We start from the raw sequence: 20,440 nt of genomic DNA, 5'->3' as shown, positions 1-20,440 counted from the left end.
CCCGCTGCGCACGCGCGTTCCGAGGCGGTCCTTCGCTTTGCGCACGCGCCTTTTACTGTGTCAGCCAGAGGAGGTGGCGGCACATTTCCTGCTAGGCCGGGGGAACGTGACGCCACGCGCAGCTTGATGACGACATTTCGGCGCCGGGTCGCTGAATGGCGGCCTCGGTCCTTAAAGCCGGAGACGCTGTGGTTCCTTCAGGTGAATGGTGGGAATCGCGCGCGGTCCGGCCTCGCGTCCCGGCGGCCACCCCGAACTTCCGCCGAAACCAGCTCTGTTCCCACGCGAGCCCCGGTCCTCGGGCCGGGCCGGCAGGGCGCCGAGGGCCGGACTGCGCCCTCCCGTCGCCTTCCCGCGCACCTCGCACGCCCCACCCCGGTGGGCCCGCGGTTAACGTTCGCTGCGCGCGGTGGAGGAGGGAGAGTCTGGGACTCAGCGAGCGGTGTGGAGGGAGCGGGGTGGGTCTCGGCCCCGGCCCGACCCGATCCTTCCTCGCCTCCCCCGGTGTGGGCCGTCTTTGCGGAGCCTCAGTTTCCGCGTCTGTGACACGGGGGCCCCGGCGCTCCCTTCACGGGGCAGTAGTGAGCGGCAGGCGGAAGCACGCCCCGCTCGCAGCGCGGCCAGAGGGAGGCCCTGGCGAGATTGGCGTTGACGGGGCTGCAGCTCACGGGAGGGACCCCGAAAGCGGATCGGAAGCCGCTCCTGAAGGCAGCGGGTGTGGAGGTGGCGGGATGAAGCGGAGGCTGGGCACACAGCGCAGGCGGCGTGGCGGGGAGACGCTGCCCTCTCCCCAAGGAGGGGCGCTTGGGCGCCTCGGGCTCATTCCTTCAGCCGCTACCTCTGCAAACTTGCTCTAAGCAAGGAGCAGCATTTAATTCATCATCTCTAAAGCTCTGCCCTTAGCAAACAGTTCAGGGTTTTATGTCGCTTTGATCGTTTTGGAGTAGTGCAGTGTTCCCTGGACCACTTGGTTAAGGACTGAAACGTTTTATTTAAGTCATCCTTAAAACTGAAACCCATAGCTAGTTTAATTAGGAGTTGAACAGTCTCAGTGTTACTGAACTCAGACTCGGCTCCTCCCAGCTCAAAAGCCAATACTCCAGAGACAAGTGTTGGTACAAAGGAAAGGTTGCTTTACTCAGAAGGCCAGCAACCGGGTAGAAGGTGGATTGGTGTCCCAGAACACACTCCAAAGATTCTGCTCAGCCGTGACAGTTTTTAAAGGGAAGAAGGGAAAGAATCTCAGAATCGAGGCAGAAGGTCAAGCTCTGCGTCATTTTCCATTGGGTGTGGACTGGCTGACTCCTCATGAGCTTTCTTCAGATGTTATCTTGCCTGCGTGATCTCCTGCCGGATTGCACAGGGAGAAGCTGGGGGTAAAGAGCTAGTCATTCTTTAACTACTTAATTTTTCATTCCTACTTCTTTTAATCTAGGGAAGGAATCAATAGGTTAAGCAAGGTATTATGTGCATTCAGTAGAGCATATGTCAGGAGTTAGGTTAAGTGTTGCCTGGTGACCTCATTTCTATAAGGTTTGAGGCGAACAGAAATGGGCAAACAGGAACGGGGCAAAGGAGCTGCTTACAGATCCCCACTGTCTGACATCATTCCATTTCTGTGGGATTAGGGGCAAAGGCTCATCTTCTGTAACTTCTTCATGCTGACATAGCGCGCAGTATTCTTAGAGTGGAAGATGTCAACGTGAGTCTGTGGCATCTCTTTGCTGACAATTTTAGTTGCCTGCTTACTAAAAATTGGGCAGAGCAAGCTACAATTATTTTGATGCCCACAAAGATATAGATTATTATGAGCAATAACGTTAATCTCATTGTCTTGAGGCCAGTTTTTTGAATCGTGCTAGCCACAGATGGAGCAGCTTATGTCATGGCTACTGTCTGGTCATCATGCATTTGGCTTTTTCCCTCTGGTGGCAGTTATAGTATCTGTAAAACAACTCAGGAGTGTACATCAGACACTGAAGGATTCTGTGACTCTCTTGTCCTAATCGTTAGCTGCTTGAGCCTGCTCTTTTGTGACTCAGGGAGACCTGGGAAGCTTCAGCTTTTCTACAAACAAGAGGCAGGGGACTTGGAGGGGCCTTTGTACAGGGGTGGGGAGTGTGCAGGTTTCTGCTCGGTTTCATGGGAAGGTGTTCATAATGCCTCAGCTGCCCACCCAGCCTCTCCATCCACATACACTGCCAGTTGCCGCATCAGCACCGTTCCTCAGGCCATGGGCAGAGCTGTGCCAGGAAAGCCATCAGCAGCTCATCAGTGGGACTTGCATACTCCCTCTCTGCTCAGTCCGAGTCTGGATATTTTCAGTTTCTGATTGGGGGCACAGAGAGGTAGGATTCTGGAGAGCTACCCCTGATTTTCTGGTGGCTGTTCAAAGCCTCCATTGGCAAAGCTGGCTCGTCCCCTTCCTTCCTTTTCAGAGAGCACAAGTAAGACAGAGGAGATGTGTCCACCTGTCTCTATGGGAGAGTAGTGAGGAGGTCTGTGGGTTTGAGTCTTGGCTCTGCCATTCCCCAGCTGGCGGAGAGCAAGTGATTTTTCTCTCTGCCTCCATTTCCTTATCTGTACTGACCTCGTAGAGTTGTTATGAGGATGTATTTTCTATTCTTGCTTAACAAACTTTGCAGCTTAAAGCTGCATCTGTTGGTTATCTCATGGTTATGTGTCAGAAATGCAGGCTCAGCTGGGTTCTCTGCTCATGGTCTCTCAAAGCTGAGATCGACCTGTTGGCCAGCTTTGCTCTTATCTGGAGGCTCTTGGGAAGAATCTGCTTTCAAGCTTATTCAGGTTGCTGGCAGGATCCAGCTCTTTGCAGTGGTAGAACTAAGGTCCCCATTTCGTTGCTGGCTATGAGTCAGGACTGCCCTGTATCTTACGGCTCTCACACTTGAGACTTTAATTGTATCTGCAAAACCCCTTCACAGCAGCACCTAGAAGAGTGTTTGAATGACCAGAGACAGGAATCTTGGATGGCTGTCTAGAATCCTGCCTGCCTGCCACCGAGGATTAAATGAGAAATGTATGGAGAACCCTCAGAACCAGGCCTGGCATGTGGCAAGTGCCACACAAGCTTAACCAAGTGTTCCCAAGGGCTCCCTGCCACAGACCTGGCTCCGGGGCTGGACCCTGTGGACGGCAGGCACGTAAGCAGCATTTCTGTAAAGCGTGGGCCTTGGCAGTGCAGTGGTGCTGAGCTGTGCAGATATTCTCCTGGCCTTGTGTGTCTTGTGTGGCAGAGGTTGAGGTTTTGTCTTTGTCTCTCTGCAGTGGTCCTCTAAGACGGCCCGTCTGGACCCTGCCCAGGAGGCTGCCATGGCCTTCCCCCACCTGCAGCAGCCCAGCTTCCTGCTGGTAAGTGTCAGCTGCCCGCCCGCGTGCCAGGGTGATTGTCGCTCTGCAGCGGAGGGACTTGAGGGTTTTGCCACTGACTTGAAGAACTGTCCAGTGGTGACGTTTTGGGGGGATGTGCTGGAAATAACACTGGACTCAGGTGAGAACCCTCAGGCTCGACTCTGCCCTCTGTTGGTGCAGGACCTTGGGTTTATGCAGCTGCTGAGCCCTGGTTTTCTCATCTACAAGAGGAGTTGATTGAAATGCCGTTTCCTCAGTCTCCTGGGGTGCGGGGAGGAGCAAGGGAGAAGGATGTACACCCACATTTTCATGTCTTGTAAATCCTTACACGAAAGCGAGGTGTTTTAATGACCGTAACTGTCATTGGTGAAAAACGGAAGGAGGCTGCTGTGCTGGGGCACTAGGCCTGCACTTTTTATAAACCTGTATTTGGAAGGATGTTCTTCTTCAGTGCCCCTCTAGAGCCAGCAGATCCGACCCAGGCCTGCACAGCCGGGTGTCTGCCTCTGACCGAGACCCTGTGGACCCCATCCTCGTGTGGAGGTGGCCAGGGCCTTGGATACCCTGGGCAAAGCCTTTGTGGTTAGAAACCTGGCCTTTCCTCCTGATGTTCATCCATGTGCACAGGGCCTTCTTCCCTTTGTGGTCAGAAAAGACGAGAGTTTTCCCTCACTCCTGATCTGGGGTACATTTCCTTCTTGTCCTGAATGTTTTCTGGGTTCTCCGTCACCAGAGTGTTGGCATTTGGCTGAAGCTGTCTGTGGTTTTTGGCCTGCTGCGTCTCTGAAGGTAACAGATAAAGGACGTCTTGGGTCAGAGGGCCAGTGACAACAAATGGTAGCTCACAATCACAGGGCTATAAATGGTGGGTGGTTAGCCCCGGGGGAAACTTCCCATTCACGTGCACACACGGTGAGTGCTCTGATCTGTGTGGGGTCCCCCCCGGCTGCGGGGCTGACCCAGGAGCCAACCCCCTGCTTGTGGATTGGATCCGGGTGGATTTTGTTCTCATGATGTGCAGCTCTCTGAGGTAGCTGGGGTGCCTGACAGAGGGAGCTGGGAGCCAGCCTGGAAAGTCCTGGCCTAGAGAGCACAGGACCCTGGCCTCGCCTAGGGGTGTCCTGTAGGCCCTGGACACACGCACGACCTGATGTGTGAGGTGCTGGGCAGTCAGGCCAGTGCTATGTCTGATTCCTGCCCGTCACTTGGATTACTGTTTGTTTATTTGTTTTTAAAGATTTATTTATCATTTATTTATTTAATTTATTTTTGGCTGTGTCAGGTCTTAGTTGCAGCGTGCAGGATCTTCGTTGAGGCATGCGGGATCTTTTGTTGCAGTGTGCGGGCTTCTCTCTAATTGTGGCTTGCAGGTTTTCTCTTCTCTAGTTGTGGCGCACAGGCTCCAGGGCGCGTGGTCTCTCTAGTTGAGGCGCACAAGCTCAGTAGTTGTGGAGCGCCGGCTTAGTTGCCCCGCAGCATGTGGGATCTTAGTTCCCTGACCAGGGATCGAACCCGCGTCCCCTGCATTGTACGGCAGATTCTTTACCACTGGACCACCAGGGAAGTCCCTGGATTTCTGTTTTGACTCGCACCAGAATATCAGCAAAAGCTGCAAAGCAAATGTGCTCGCTTTATTTTGGTTTTTTGTGTCTCCTAGGCTAGCCTGAAAGCCGACTCTATAAGTAAACCCTTTGCACAGCGGTGCCAAGACTTGGTTAAAGTCATCGAGGACTTTCCAGCAAAGGTACAGTTCTGCAGCGTCTCTTGGGGGCGTGTCTCACACACTCCTGGAAAAGCATTCTTGCAGCCCCTGCCTCCCACCTCTGAGCGCTGCTCTGCGGAGGCCTGACCCTGTATTGCAACTCTCACGTTTGTGACACATGTAAACATGTGACCACGACCACGTAGACCAGGCTTTCTCAGCCGTGGGCCTTCTGTCCCACATGGGACACTTAGCAGTGTCTGGAGGCATTTTTAGTTGCCACATGGGGTGGTGCTGCCGGCCCCGAGTGAGTGGAGGCCAGGCGTGCTGGCATCCGTCCCCTAGGGCACAGCACAGCCTCCAGGACAAAGACGCGTCCACCCCCAAATGTCAGCAGTGCCAAGGTTGAGCCCTGCTGTAAGTACTGAAAGTATGTGTTTACGCCACACCCTGAATTGGCAGAGTAAGTGCGGGTCAGTTCAGGAGGCCCGCCTGGACCAGGAGTTGCCACCAGATGACAGGAAGGGCTTGCCCTGAGGAAGAACGGATGGTTCCACCCTTTTTAGTAAAGCTCTCTTCGGGTCAAAAGTTTCTGGCATTTTTATTTTTATTTATTTAATATATTGATTGATTTATTGGCTGCGTTGGGTTTTCATTTTGTGCCTGGGCTTTCTCTGGTTGCGGTGAGCGGGGGCTACTCTTTCTTTTGGTGCACGGGCTTCTCGTTGTGGTGGCTTCTCTTGTTGTGGAGCACAGGCTCTAGGCGTGCGGGCTTCACTAGTTGTGGCTCGCAGACTCTAGAGCGCAGGCTAGTAGTTGTGGCGCATGGGCTTAGTTGCTCCGTGGCATGTGGGATCTTCCCGGACCAGGGCTCGAACCTGTGTCCCCTGCATTGGCAGGCGGATTCTTAACCACTGCGCCACCAGGGACATCCCCACTGTGGGGTCTTATCCTCCTCTTTCCCTGCCCGACCCTTCTGCTTGATCCCTGCGGTAGTTGGGGGTGAGGGTGGGTGGAGGCCTAGAAGCAAGTAGCAAGAATCACCCAGAGCATTTTGAACCTAGTGGATCTGGAAATTTGAACTGCCCCCCCCACCACCCCCAGAATTTTTAAATAAACCTTTTAATCATACGCTGGCTTATTTAACGGGGTCAGACATGAAGCAGCCACGCAAGCACAACAAAAGAATCCACAGCTGCTCCTGTGGGCGCCACTGGTCCTGCTGGTCTCCAGGCCAGGGAGTGACGTCCTTGGCCCAGAGCCAGCAAGGGAGGCAGGCAGTGGTCCCCAGGAGCTTGCCCAAAATCTCCCTGTGCTGTTGCAGGAGCTGCATGCCATCTTCCCATGGCTGGTTGAGAGCATTTTTGGCAGCTTGGATGGCGTCCTGGCTGGGTGGAACCTCCGCTGCTTGCAGGGCCGCGTGAGCCCTGTGGAGTACAGTATCGCCATGGAATTCCTAGACCCCGGGTAGGTTGGTCTGTTACCCCAGAGGGACTGGACTTTCTCTCACAGTGATCTTGTTTGCAGTCACTTTTAAGGAACCGTCAAAGCAAGATGGTTCACGGTTCATTTGCCCTGTTTTTGTTGTTCATGTTCAGGGGCCCAATGATGAAGTTGGTTTATAAACTTCAAGCTGAAGACTATAAATTTGATTTTCCTGTCTCTTACCTGCCTGTAAGTAAGCTATGGTGGTGAGAGCCAGGCTTGGGGCCGGGTGCCCCACGCAGTGGCTGCAGTGCTGGTGGGTGGGCAGGGGCCTGCAGGGCTGTGACAGTGGCCGGAACGTCATGGTATCTTTTCAGGGCCCAGGAGCCATCACAGATTGGAACTTCAATGGTTTTTTTTTTTTTTTCAAAGGTCATCTGAACTCTGCCAGTGGGAGGGCCTGGTTGGCTCCTGGCTGAGTGGCAGGGCCACGTGACTGGTAGCTTTGTCTTTCTGAGTTTCCAGTCCTGTGGGGGCGAATTAAGGGGTGGCTCACTCATGGGTATGAGAAACAAAGCAGACAGGATCCATCGAGTGCCTGGCTGGGTCAGAGATGCACACAGCTGCAGCCCCACTGTGGTGGGTCTGTGTGAGGACGAAGGGACAGAGTCTGTGTGAAGCTTTTTTGCACAAGCACCGCACAGAGGACAGCACTGTTCCCCAGGGGGGTCTGTGTGTTGGGCTCCTCGGCAGCCTTCCCAAGGGCCACCTCTGTCTGTCCACAGGACCCTGTGAAGGCGTCCATCCAGGAGCGTGTTCTCCCCGACAGCCCTCTGTACCACAACAAGGTCCAGCTCCCCGCAACCGGGGGCCTTGGCCTTCACCTGGCCCTCAGTATCCTTTGTCGGCCCCGCGGTGGGGGAGGCCGGGCGGCCAACACAGAGCTGGGTGGGGGGCCCCGACAGCCCTGTCATTTGCCCCCTGACATGGCCCTCAGATCCATTCGAGTATTACATGTTCTTCTTTGCTTTGAGCCTCATCACTCAAAAGGTACAGAAGGGGTGCCTCTGAGCTGGGTTTGCTTTACTGAAGCCCCCGTGCAGGGAGGGGCTGAGGCCCAGGGCTTGTGTCCACACAAAGAAGGGCTGGGCCAGCCGTCGGCCTGCCTTCCTCCATTTCTCCTCCCTTTCCTACCTCCTTTCCCCGGGTCCCCCTCCCTCCAGCCTTTGCCCCTCAGGCCACCCTCACTTAGTGAGGATGACAGGCTGGGGGCAGGCTTGATGGGCCATGTGGGGTGGGCTGGTGCCCTGAGTGGTGGTCAGGGAGGCTTTCTGTAGGAGGTGGCTACTGGTGTGGGCAGGGTGGGGGGATGGGGGTGTGTGTGGGCTGGTCAGGACTGAGGGGTCTAGTCAGGCCCTTTGTGGTGGGGGCTTTTCTCCTGGCACCGCCCTGTGATTGCTGGGTCAGCAGCCTGGGGCGGTGCCCACAGCCATGTGCTCACAGGAGCTTTGCTTTCCAGCCGCCCCCCGGGGCCCTCCACGTCCGCACTTCAGACTGCGCCTACTTCATCCTGGTGGACAGGTACCTGGCGTGGTTCCTGCCCACAGAAGGCAGCGTGCTCCCCCCTCTCTCCTCCAGCCCGGGGGGGCCTAGCCCCTCACCGGCTCCCAGGTGAGTGGCTGAGATGGCCTGAGCCCAACACTAGGTAAGGCCTGGCCCTTCCTGGTTGGAGGGCTTTGCTCATGGGGACAGTGGTGCCGCTCCTTGTCTGGAGCACTTGCTTTTTTTAGGCCTGAGATTCTGCAGCCCCAGCTGAGCACAGGCTGGAGGGCGGGGTGAGGGGGACGTCTCTGAAGCAGGCAGGTTCTGTGGCCCTGTGGACGGGGCCTGGCTCTGGTATGGGAACGGGCCATGTTCTGCTTGTGGCCGCCCTCTCCACACGCGGCACCCAAGCCCCATGCCCAGCGGTGAGCAGGGTGGTGAGGGACTCAAAGCCGAGAGCTGATTGGCAGCGCTGGGCGATTGGTCCTGGAGAGGAGGGGCTTGTGGGCAGCGCTGAGCTGTGGCCAAGTGAGACTAGCAGGGACCTGTGGACTCGGGAACCAGGCCTTTGCTGAGCCAGGGCCTGTGGTAAAGAGCCGCTGGCACGGGCAGAGCAGGAGGGGAGCGTGAGGCCGGCCTGTCCAGGGGTGAGGAGCCTGTGCTCCTCTGGCCCTTGCCTCACTATCCCCCGCTCCTTCCCTGGAGGCTGCAGCTCTTTCCTGTAGGTGCTGTCCCCCCACATCTGCTGGCACGTGCTGTGCCGTTACCCCAAACTCGTGTGGACAGAAGCTCCCAAGGAAAGGGGATGGCGAAGAGGAGTGCGGGGGAGGGGCTGCACAGGTGTTGCTGATGCTGCGGCCTGGGGAGTGGGGGCCAGGGATCTGGGGTCGGGGGAGGACCGAAGTGTGGCCTGGATTCACACCCCCTCAAAGGCAGACTTCAGCTGCTAGGCAGTTTTCTGGGCTGGATTTGATTTGTTTTCACAAAATAATTTCAGATTTTACACGTTGCTACATATAACAAAGAACTTTCACAGGCCCTTCATGCCTGTTGATTTCCGAGTTGTTTTATTCTGTTTAATCTGTGTGTGTTTTTTCCTGGGCCATTTGAGTAAGTTATAGACACGACGCCGTTACCTCTTAACATTTCAGGGTGTGTTTTCTGAAAGTGTGTGCATCTCTGTAACCACGGCCATTCCGTTCAAATCAGGAGGCAGTGTTGCTGCCAGGCCACCATCTCATCCCCAGACCCCACTTGGGTTTCACCAGCTGCCCCACTCATGGCTGTCACGCAGCTGGGTTCCGTGCAGGGTCACTTCCCGCATGCGGCTGTCTCTCTGTTGTCCAGAAGGTCCCACAGCCTTTCCTGACCTTGACAGCTGGTGTGTGCACAGTGGGTTCTTGGGTGTTTCCCATGATTAGGCCCAGGTTGGGCATCGTTGGTGGGGGCACCGCAGTGGCGGCCGTGGTGCCCATGAGCCCACTTGCTGGGCTGAGGGTGATGCCAGGTTTTCCTCCTGTAAAGTTAACGAAGGTCTTTGGGCCTCAATTAGTGAACGGGGGACTTAGTGGGAAGATCCACTGAGCCCCCGCTCTTGTCAGCAGTGTCGGCATCCCTCATGGTCTTCATTTCAGCCAGATCCATTGTGAATAGGGTGGTTGGCAAACAACGCTTTTCTGGTCTCACCCGTCCTGCATTTATCAGTGGGCAGATGTGGATGGAAAATTCACTCTTCTGTTTGTTTATTCACACATAGCAACGTGGACTTGAGGGTCGTTGGACACTTCCACGGGTTGTACTTGTCGCTGCTGTCCTGGGTTTGAGGCCCAGATTGCCGTGGCCACACCCGTGGGAGCCTGCCGACAGAGATCTTCTGTGTCTCCCTCAGGACGCCAGCCGTGCCTTTTGCGTCCTACGGCCTGCACCACACCAGCCTCCTGAAGCGACACATCTCTCATCAGACGTCTGTGAATGCAGACCCCACCTCCCACGAGATCTGGAGGTCGGAGACGCTGCTCCAGGTGAGAGCCTGGGTGCCTTCTCTGTTTCTGTTTCAGATAAACTGCTCAGCACTGCGCACCCCAGGGTGCAAGGGCCTAAAGACTGCCCCTTGGTCTGGGGGTGGCTGTCAATTGTTAGTGTCTCTGCTGTGACTGATGAGAAAGAATTTGCCCACCTGTCTCACCTCTGTGTTACTGGCAGTGTTTTCACCCTGGGACCCCCTGTCCACAGAGTCCTATTTTATTGTGGTGACACGATGGCTGCGCAGCCTTTCACTTTCCAGTGGCTTGGGTCACCCTCTCTGACCGCTACCGTGGTTTGGGAGGGGTGGATAGTAAGCCCTGCTGCAGCAGCGTGTTTAGGGCACTGAATGGGGGGGCCTCCCCTTGCTCAGCAGGACCCCATCCCCTCCATGCCAGGGGGCCCCAGTGGGGACGGCAGTCCTGTGTGTGACCTTATGCGGCTCCAGCAGACCCCAGGCCTGTCTCTTCAGCGCCACCTTGGAGATATTCTGCTGTTCTGATGCTGGATTCCAGGGCTGAGTGGGCCACCACAAGCATGGCTTGTTGAGAGCCTGGAGTGTGGATGAGATGGGGTTCTGATTTTATTTGGGAACTGAGGTAAAATACACATAATGTAAAATCTAAGTCTTAACCATTTTAAAGCATATAGTTGAGTAGCGCTAAGTATGTTTACATTGTTGTAATGGGTTTTCAGAACCTTCCTATCCTGTAAGACTGAAAGTCTATACCTGTCAAACAGCAGCTCCTCAGTCCCCCTCCCACCAGCTCCCACACCCACCACCCTGCTTTGTTTCTGTGAATCTGACCCTTCTCGTTGCCTCTGTCAGTGGAATCACACAGTATTTTTCTTTTTAATGACTCACTGGCTTCACTCAGCATAATGTCTTCAAGGCTCATCCACGTTGTAGTATGTGTCAGAATTTCCTTTTTAAAGCTGAGTTAAATTCTGCTGTGTGTGTTTAACTATGTTTTGTTTATCTGTCCATCTGATGGACACTTGGGCTGCTTCCACCTCTTGGCTGTGGTGAACATGAGTGTGCAGTTCTCTCTTTAAGACCCTGCTTTCCGTCCTCTTGATTATCTGTTCTGAAGTGGGATTACTGGGCTGTATGGTAATTCTGTTTAGTTTTTTGAGGACCTGCCATGCTGTTTTCCATGGTGGCTGCACCATTTTTCATCCCCACCAGCAGTGCACAAGGGGTCCAGTTTCCCCACACCCTCGGAACACTTGCTGTTTTCTGGGTTTCTGACTGTGGCCACCCTAATCGTCGTGACTGGTCTGCTCTGCCCTGGTGATGTGGTGCTAAGCAGCGTTTCACGTCCTTGTTGGCCACGTGTGTATCTTATTTGGAGAAACGTCTATTCAAGTCTTTTGCCCATTTCTGAATTGGGATCTACTTTGTTGTTGACTTCTAGGCATTCTCTATATAGTCTGGATGTTAATCCTTTTTCAGATACATGATTTGCAAATATTTTCCTCCATTCTGTGGGCTACTTTTTTACTACGTATGTTGTGTCTTTTGATGCACTAAAGCTTTTAATTTTCATGAAGTCCAGTTTTTTCCTTTGTTGCCCATGGTTTTGGACTTACATCTAAGAAATTACTGTCAAATCCATTGTTGTGAAGCATTCCCCCACGCTTTCTTTTAAGGCTCTACAGTTTTAGCTCTTATATTCTAGGTCTTTGATGCATTTTGAGTTGTTTCTTGTTTACGATGTAGAGTGAGGGTCTGACTGTGCTCATTTGCATGTGAGCACCCTGTTTTCTCAGCAGCACATGTTGAAGAGGCTGTTCTTTCCCTCATTGAATGGTCTTGACGGCCTTGTCAAAGACCTTTTGACCAGCTGTGCTCTTTTGCAGGTTTTTGTTGAAATGTGGCTTCACCATTATTCTTTGGAGATGTACCAAAAAATGCAGTCCCCTCACGCCAAGGTATGTTGCTGCCACGGTTTATCTTCCCACCTCCCGCGCTGGCCCTGGTCAGCCTGCTGCTGCTTGTCCTTGATTTCAGTTAGTTTCAAGGACTGGCTAGTGGGACCCAGCAACCTGACATCTCACCTCCCTCAAGTGCTGAGCAGCAGGCAGGTTGTCTTCTGTGCTGGGCTTGCACCCTGGCGGCTGAGGCCCGTTGTCTCTGGGCCTCCCCATGCTACTTGCAGAGCCCTCTCCGTGGCAGCAGGAACAGATGTGGTTGTGGTGCTCGTGTTCTGGGGCGTGGGAGCCGTGGGTGCCTTTGGGAGTCACAGCGCCTCCTGCTGTCCTGCTGCGGTGGCGCCCAGCAGACTCTGCCCACCTTGGTGGCCCTGCTGCCCTCCATGTCCTCCAGAGCAGCGGCAGCAGCCCTCCTGGCGGTGGGTGGGGTCTGACACCCTCCTGCATGTGGCCTGGGCTGTCTCCTCCTCCTCCTCTCCTTTTCCTCCTTCCCTTGCTGGGCAGCTCATGTGTGTGCAGAGGCCTGGAGTCCCTGGCCCCCTCCCGGGGTTGTGGCCACAGGGCTGGTCGGGGTAGAACAGTTCTGTTGAGTTAGGGAGAGGTGCTCAGGTCCACAGCCTGCGCGCAGGACTGCAGTGTGCCGCTTCCGTGCAGCAGTTTGCTCCTTAGACTTTGCTTTTGCCGCTGCCAGTCAGACTCCTCAAGGGCTTCCTTAGGAATTAAGAATCTGTGGGTCACATTGGAACAGTGGCCTGTGCCCTTCCCTCGGTGGTCCTGCTCCCCAGCCCAGGGTTCTGCCGCACGGAGGACTGGGACGCAGACCCAACACTCCTCTTAGAGCACAGGGTGTCCCAGCCTCCGTCCTGGCCCCGCACAGGAGGAGGAGGAGGAGAACAGGGGTGGGGCCCGGAATCCATCCTGGGCCTCTCGCGTCGCAAAGTGCCCACCATGCCCCCGTCTGCTTCCAGAGTGCACTTGCTGCTGCACGTTCCTGCCGCTGCCCGGCGGGCAGGGCTGGCTCCCCTGCGGGGCGTGCGGGGCTTGGTCTCGCAGAGGCTGCTTCGCGGTGTCACCTTCCTGTCTGCACGTCTGTGTCGGGAGCCCGGGGTAGCCCACCCGCTTCAGGTCTTAGCCGTAGCTCTGCCGGCCAGAGGGCCCTTCCGAGCTGCTGGTCACCTGGGGGAACACCGAGTCCATATGGGGAGGGGTCTTCCCGCTCCTCCCCATGGTCACAGGAGGGTGAGGGCTGCTCAGGTTGACTTGGGTCGGTGCGGGGGGGGGGGCACCATGAAGGCCCCACCAGGCGCCAAGAAACCTTCTGCCGTTTGCCACCTGTTGAGGCCGAAAAACAAAACCTGAGGAGGCGGGGTGTGTGGGAAACCGCGGGGTCTGCTTCATCCAAGGCCCCTGCCGTCTGTCCAGGCCTGCCCCACACCACGTGGAAGTCCTTGCTGGCCCCACGTAACCCTGGGGTCAGTTTGCCGGGTTTTCTGGGTGCAGGAAGTGCAGCTCCTGGAGCTCCCTTCGTGTGGCTGTGGCCGGGCTGGGTGCAGGCGCATGCACGCTCCCTGCAGGGTGCTCTGGGCCCGGGCTGGGGCCTGAAGGGGGACCGTGGGCTCCCCATTTCCTTGCTGAGTGCGGCCGTGCCCCTTCCTGCCCCAGCCCTGCGTGTCTCTGGCTGTGCCTGTCTCCCCAGCGTCTGGCACGTTCCTTCAGGCCTCTTCTGTGTGAAGCATGGCGCTGGGGCAGGAGGCGGGCCCTCATGGGGCAGGACATGAGCTGGGCCGGCTCTGGCTGTGCTTAGCTGCAGGGAGATAGGGTGGAGGTTCTGGTGTTGGGGGCGGACGGTGTGCCAGCTCAGCTGTTACCTCTGGCCTCAGGGTTCCAGCTGCCTCTGGGTGTGTGTGGCTTAGTGTCTGGGGGCTCCTGGTGAGGTAGAGGGAGGTAGAGGTTGGTCTTACCAGAATTAGAACCAGTAAGTGTTAGCACCACGTTAACCATTTCCAGGATGTGGGGCCTGGTGCCCCGTGCACAAAACCTTTCAGGATGGGACTCTGGGTCTTTAACACGTAGGAATTGATTCCATCATGTGCTGATAAATTTCTTTTCCGGACAACCCAGGAAGTCCAATAAATTACATATTTTTCTCTTCTGGGCAGAGGCCTCCATCTAGAACTGGCTTCTCAAGTTTCTTTACTGAGCCTGGGTCTTCGGGCCTTGGTGACCAGCATCGTGTCCCAGGGAGGTGGCTGGGCTACTGACATGTGCTGCACCCAGTGCAATGGGGTCGGGCTGACCTCGGGGGCTGGAGGGGCCTCCCAGGTGACCTTGCGGTTCTGTCCTCCCTCTGCCTGGCAGCTGGAGGATCACGCCTGGAGGGGGTGGTTGGCGTCTCATTGGCCTGATGCTGCTGGGCTGTGATTGTTTGGATTGTCACTGACTTGTGCTTTTGTTTTTTGTTTTTCTTGTCCTTACTTCTGGGCTCTTTCTCATTATTTCTTTCTCTCCCCTCCTCCTCCCCCCGCCCTCTCTTCTTGGCTTCTCTGCTGTTGTCTCTCAGCTGGAGGTCCTGCACTACCGACTCAGTGTCTGCAGCGCCCTCCACAGCCCTGCCCAACCCAGCCTCCAGGCCCTCCACGCCCACCAAGTACTGGCCGCTTTCATTTTGTTCCCTTTCACCCCTGCCCCATGGTTTAACCCCAGAGCTCATGTCCTGCGCAGTAGCCAGGGTCTGGCTGGGGGCCGGCTGGGGTGACCAGAGACCAGTTTCAAGCACAGCCAGGCCCTTCGGCCTGGACCTGGGTTCAGGGTGTGCGGCCACATGGCTGGGAGTGATGCACAGGATCCCACTGGCTGTGGGGGAGGTCACCGAACCCACCTGGCCAAGCCCCAGGCCAACCAAGGTGTCGAGTCCTCGGGTGTCTTAGGGCTCCGTGCTTAGCCCCGTTCGTGGGGGCAAAGTAGTGTGGCCTTTGCAGTACAGGCCTGGTGCTGGGGACTGACCAAGGATGTGGAGGCCCTGGGGCTCATGGGCGGTGACCTTGTGGGGACTGCCGTCTGCTTAGGCAGGAGTGACCAGGGATGGACTGTGGTCAGTGAGCTGGGTGTTTGGGGCCAACGGCATTGTGAAGTTTGCTGCTCCACGACACGACCGCTGGGAAGTCTGGTCGGAGACGTGTGTCTGGAGCTGTGCTCACGGCCAGGGATCTGTCCCCCTCACCCTAGGTGGGGCCACACACCACTGAACTTGAATTTGAGCAGATGTGGCAGCTGCGCTGAGGAGGGAGAGAATGTTCCAGAAGGGGTGCCGAGGGCGGGCCACATGCAGAAGTGGGTGCCACTCAGGCCTGGGCTGGGGAGGGCCTCACCTGGCAAAGAGCAGGGCCCCTGCCTTCACCTCCACAGCGGGAGGCCTGGCCCCGTAAGTGTCCACATGCAGCTGTGACCAGGGGCTCCTGTGGGCATTTGGCTCAGGGAAGGGAGGCACTGGAAGAAAGCACTTTGACAAATGTAGAGAGAAAGTAGCCCAGTGGTGTCCAGTGTGGTTGCTGGGCGTGGGGCAGGGAGTTGCCCCTGCAAACGTGGAGGGCGGGGGCGAGATGCGGTGGGGGTTTCAGTTCCTGGGAACGATAAAGGGGATAGTTCCCTAGGCAGAGTCACGGCCTGGCACAGAGGATGCTCTGTGGTTTTTTATTACTGTTAAAGTATCCCTTTTTTTTTTCCCAAAACGCTGCAAATCCACCATATAATCTAAAAATAGACACATGCAGAAGGACATTACCCCCCGCCTCCCCCCCCAGGCATAGCGGCCTTGGGGTGTGTTGCATGGGCCTGTGGAGGCATTTCCGTGCCAGGGAGGCCTGTGCAGACCGTGCCCTGGGCAGCGGGGGGCGGGGGGGGCTGCCGGTCAGTGCCCAGCTTCCTGCACGTAGGGCCGGGAGCCGCCTTCACCCCACTTGGCATTGCTCACCTTGGGGTGAAGCTGCCAAGAGCACTTCCAACAAGTCTGTCGAGGCCCGAGGGTTGGGGGTGGGCGTGGGGAGCAGGCGGCCGGCCCCCAGGCTTCCCCCGTGTATGGGGGGTCTCAGAGACCCTCCTGGCCTTTGTGAACCGAAAGCTGAGCTCGCAGGACTGAGGGCGTTTGTCTCAGAGGCTCCATGAAGGGGGTTGAAGTGCAGGGAAGCACATGGCAGAGCTTCTGCCCCAGTGGCTGTCCCAGGGTGCCATGTGCGGTGCATCCATGGGGGGAGAGGTGGGCACAGCCCAGCACGAGGTACTGACGAGGGCCCTCCCCCCAGGAGTCCTTCATGCCCACCGAGGAGCATGTGCTGGTGGTGCGGCTGCTGCTGAAGCACCTGCACGCCTTCGCCAACAGCCTGCGGCCCGAGCAGGCCTCGCCCTCTGCCCACTCCCACGCCGCCAGCCCCCTGGAGGAGTTCAAACGGTGGGTATGGGCTGTGGGCAGGGGGGCAGTCACCTCGAGCCCTCCTGGGACTGTCTCCTCACTGCCACCCTGGCCCAGAGGTGGGTGGGGGCCGCCTGGCTGCTTCTCGGGCTGGCCTAGGAGAGGCCCCATCTTGCTGCCTCCTCTTCCCCCTTCTTCCCCTGTGGCAGGAGAGCAGCTGGCTGCTCGGTGCTGCACCTCACCCCCACCCCACCCCACCCCGGCAGGGCAAGGGCCGTGGCCTGACTCCCAGGCCAACAGGGCCAGCAGAGCTAGCGATGCGTGGGCCGTGCTGAGCTGAGGCGCACACAGGAGCCACACTGGATCGGCCACGTGTGTTGTGTGTCCCTGGAATGTTCTCTAACTTCTCTGAACTTTGGAATTTCCTCTGAGGAATGGGGCTAAAAATAGGAGGCCTTGCCCCCAGGGGGTGCCAGGCTCCCCTGAGGTGATGCCCCCTCTCCCACAGGGCCGCCGTCCCGAGGTTTGTCCAGCAGAAGCTCTACCTCTTTCTGCAGCACTGCTTTGGCCACTGGCCCCTGGACGCGTCGTTCAGAGCTGTGAGTGTTGTCCTACGGCTTTTGCCCTGCGTGTGTGTGCATGAGGGAAGGGAGGCCTTGGGGGCCTCTTGTGCTGTTCCGCCAGCCGCGACCTTGAACCCAGCTGTCCATGCAGGGTGGGTTCCCAGCTTCACGCACTGCCCTCCGCTGCACTCGGGGGAAAGCCTGCTGGGTGACCTGTTCTGAGGGGCCAGGCATCTTGAGGGGGCACGGGCTCCCCCTGCGCCCCTGCTCACCTGAGCGCCAGCCACCTGCCCCAGCTGCACGTGTTTCCCCAGGTCCTGGAGATGTGGCTGAGCTACCTGCAGCCCTGGAGGTACGCACCTGAGAAGCAGGCCCCGAGCAGCGACTGCCAGGCCCGGAGTGTGTCAGAGAGATGGTGAGCCCAGACCCGAGGTCCTGCAGGCAGGGGGCCCGGGCCACCCCCTTGTCCCCTGCTGGGACTTGCCCAGGTTCCAGGATTGCTCTCTTGGGGACAACGGGCGGCCTCTGTCCTTCTGTCCCTTTCCCACATTGACTCACATAAACCTCCCCATAGCCCTTCCTAGCCAGCCCTGCAGTGTGGCTGCCCCGCCCCCAGTGGCCTTGTTCCTGGGAATGGGCCTCGTCTGTGGAGGATTCTGTCCTTGGGGCCTCACCTTTGCCCACTTGTCCTGCCCCCTCGTGTCACCCCCGGCCCCTCTGCCACCATTCGTGATACCTGGGGGAGACCAGAAGCTGAGGAGAAGCCCTGATGTCCGTCCGCCCGCAGGGCGCCCTTCGTGCAAGAGAACCTGCTTGTGTACACCAAGCTCTTCCTCGGCTTCCTGAGCCGCGCACTGCGCACGGACCTCGTCAGCCCCAAGAACGCACTCATGGTGTTCCGCGTGGCCAAGGTCTTCGCGCAGCCAAACCTGGCTGAGATGATCCAGCGGGGTGAGGCCCCTGCCAGCCCTGTCACCCGTGCGCTCGCGGGGGTTGCGTGTGTGCCCCACAGGAGGGGAACGGAGCTCTGAGCCGCATCCCCTGGTGGCTCATAGTGGCTTTGGGAGGCTGTGGGCTGCTGTTGGGCTCTCCTCATAGCTACTCCCCTGTGGAGATGGGTGGGGGTGGAGGGACTTCCGGGAGCTGGGCCTGCGCCATGCGGTCACTGCCCTCGGGGACCTATGGTGGGACCCGATGTCCATGCTCTTGGAGCCGCAGCCAGGCTCACATCCTGCCTTCCAGGCGAGCAGCTGTTTCTGGAGCCCGAGCTGGTCATGCCCCACCGCCAGCACCGGCTCTTCACGGTGCCCACGTTCACTGGCAGCTTCCTGTCGTCATGGCCACCAGCCATCACCGACGCCTCCTTCAAGGTGAAGAGCCACGTGTACAGCCTGGAGGGCCAGGACTGCAAGTACACCCCAATGTTTGGGCCCGAGATCCGGGCACTGGTGAGTAGTCGGGGCCCTCTGGGCCCTGGCATTTCACACCCCTTCCCTGTCTTGTTCAGTGGAGTCTAGTTTTTTTCTGATGATAGATGCACCCTCTTGGAAAGTGCACCTTAGTCCTTAAAACTCATTTTAAGTTTTCCATCGTGTGGAAGCCACCCCTGGGCTGTCGGTGCCATGAGGCGGCCCCGAGCCAGCTAACCGCCCACCCACCCACCCACAGGTCTTGCGTCTGGCTCAGCTTATCACACAGGCCAAGCAGACGGCCAAGTCCCTCTCTGACCAGCATGGGGAGAGCACGGCCGCCCGTCCCTTCCTGTCGTGGCTGGGCTTCTACCCCGCGGACACCAATGGCTCCTACCCAGGCAATGACCTGGATGAGATGGGGCAGGACAGCGTCCGCAAGACGGACGAGTACCTGGAGAAGGCCCTGGAGTACCTGTGCCAAGTGTTCCGGGTACGCCCTTGGCCCTGCTCACCTCCCCCAGGTGTCACATGCCTGGGCCCCTCATTGCCGTTTGAGGCCCAGCGGGGGGAAGGCCTCCCTCCACCTTGGAAGTGACGGCAGGCATCTCCCCGACAGCTCAGCGAGGCCCAGCTCGCCCAGCTCACACTCGCCCTGGGGACCACGCAGGATGAGAACGGGAAGAAGCAGCTCCCAGACTGCATCGTGGGGGAGGACGGACTCATCCTCACACCCCTGGGCCGGTATCAGGTGAGGCCCACATCCCGAGGGGTCGGGCTTTCCAGGGCCCTCTGTTCAGTGTGGCCATGGCTCCCGGGGGCTCACCTCCTGCTGCTTCCAGATCATCAACGGGCTTCGGCGCTTTGACATCGAGTACCAAGGAGACTCGGAGCTGCAGCCCATCCGGAGCTACGAGATTGCCAGCCTGGTCCGAGTGCTCTTCCGACTGTCCTCCGCCATCAACCGCAGGGTGAGTGTGGGAGGGAGGGCCGCCCCCCCGCCCCGCGAGCGGCAGGTGAGAGTGGGGCCTGTCTGTGCTCTAGTTCGCAGGTCAGATGGCGGCCCTGTGTTCGCGGGCCGACTTCCTCGGCAGCTTCTGTCGCTACCACCTCCTGGAGCCTGGGCTGTCGGACAGGCGCCTGCTGAGCCCCGTGGGGCAGGGGCATGCGGCCAGCCTTGCCCGGGGCCCCCGGCTCAGCCTGCGCTTCCTGGGCAGCTACCGGACGCTGCTGGCCCTGCTGCTGGCCTTCTTCGTGGCCTCTCTGTTCTGCATCGGGCCCCTGCTCTGTGCCCTGCTCCTCGTGCTGGGCTATGTCCTCTACGCCATGGCCATGACACTGCTAACCGATCAGGGCAAGCTGCACCAGCTCTGACTGCAGGCCGGCCACCACCCCCAGGCACCAGGGAGGCCACTCTGCACCCAACACCTGTCACCTTCGTGCTTCCAGGGGGCGTTTTCTTGCAGCCCTGGAACCATCTGAAGAGAACCTGAAAAGCGAGGGCAGGGCCAGGCAGAGAGGTAGCCACACGGGGCGGGCAGCCTGCCGGCCCTGGGCCTCCCCGTTTCCTCAGCCAGAGGGCCTGCAGGGCGACGCCTTTCTCTTCCTCAGCGTGTGAAGCTCAGGAGTTGGGCCTCCCCGGATGGCCTGCGGCCTCTGCCTTTGCCGCCCTGGAGGTGGGCGGTGAGGCCCCAACATGGGAACCCAGCCTCTGGCTCCAGAAAATAATCAGGCCCTAAAAGAGAGCCCTAAGAAAATTAGACAATGGTTCTCTGTTTCGTGATTTTAAACCTGATTTTGCTGCCACGTTTGGCAAAGTTAGGGCCACTGTATTTTCCCAGTAGTTCCAAGTCTGGGCCATATGCCTGCTTTTGAGGAGAGACCCTCCGAGAACACAGATGCCCCCAGGCCACAGAGCAGGTCGTCAGGGCTGTCACCACCTTGTTCCCTGTGGGTGGTCTACAACCAAAGATGGTCAAAAGCATCATTTGTATCCTCAGTCAAATCAAGCACTCAAAGACACTGATTTTTTGGTAAGATTTAAATATCCAAAGTATATGACAAATGC

At 57.7% G+C, this 20,440-nt stretch overlaps 1 protein-coding gene across 7 annotated transcripts; it reads left to right on the top strand.

Annotated features, from left to right (window-relative positions):
* The first annotated feature begins 71 nt into the window (after positions 1-71).
* SMPD4 (sphingomyelin phosphodiesterase 4) lies at positions 72-19,880 on the top strand. Of its 7 annotated transcripts, none has more exons than XM_029225341.1 (21): positions 161-201; positions 2,943-3,161; positions 3,286-3,369; positions 5,027-5,113; positions 6,396-6,538; positions 6,670-6,745; positions 7,282-7,390; positions 7,494-7,546; positions 8,016-8,167; positions 9,927-10,059; positions 11,924-11,995; positions 14,556-14,642; positions 16,294-16,439; positions 16,909-16,999; positions 17,278-17,378; positions 17,751-17,914; positions 18,206-18,411; positions 18,632-18,865; positions 18,992-19,123; positions 19,215-19,343; positions 19,417-19,746. In XM_029225341.1, the coding sequence occupies exons 2-21, from the start codon at positions 3,036-3,038 to the stop codon at positions 19,744-19,746; spliced, it is 2,655 nt and encodes an 884-aa protein (XP_029081174.1). In that variant the 5' UTR covers positions 161-201; positions 2,943-3,035. The 7 variants fall into 7 exon arrangements, with proteins under 7 accessions (XP_029081190.1, XP_029081174.1, XP_029081219.1 ...); XM_029225349.1 differs by lacking the exon at positions 161-201 and adding an exon at positions 600-1,376; XM_029225357.1 differs by lacking the exon at positions 2,943-3,161 and having other exon boundaries at positions 72-201.
* The last annotated feature ends 560 nt before the right edge of the window (positions 19,881-20,440 follow it).

Source organism: Monodon monoceros, unplaced genomic scaffold, assembly GCF_005190385.1.
Source record: "Monodon monoceros isolate NGI ecotype Baffin Bay Population unplaced genomic scaffold, NGI_Narwhal_1 Super_Scaffold_1, whole genome shotgun sequence".
Taxonomy (NCBI): Eukaryota; Metazoa; Chordata; class Mammalia; order Artiodactyla; family Monodontidae; genus Monodon; species Monodon monoceros.
Note: the sequence above shows the minus strand (reverse complement) of the source record. Positions and strands in the feature narration are given on the sequence as shown.

What these genes read in the sequence shown, in the direction of transcription:
- SMPD4 (XM_029225331.1), top strand. Translation starts at nt 3,029, where the DNA reads ATGAGAAATGTATGGAGAACCCTCAGAACCAGGCCTGGCATGTGGCAA. An exon ending in AGGCCCTCCACGCCCACCAA is followed by an intron (nt 14,643 to 16,293) that starts GTACTGGCCGCT and finishes CCCTCCCCCCAG; the next exon opens with GAGTCCTTCATGCCCACCGA. An exon ending in CGGAGTGTGTCAGAGAGATG is followed by an intron (nt 17,379 to 17,750) that starts GTGAGCCCAGAC and finishes GTCCGCCCGCAG; the next exon opens with GGCGCCCTTCGTGCAAGAGA.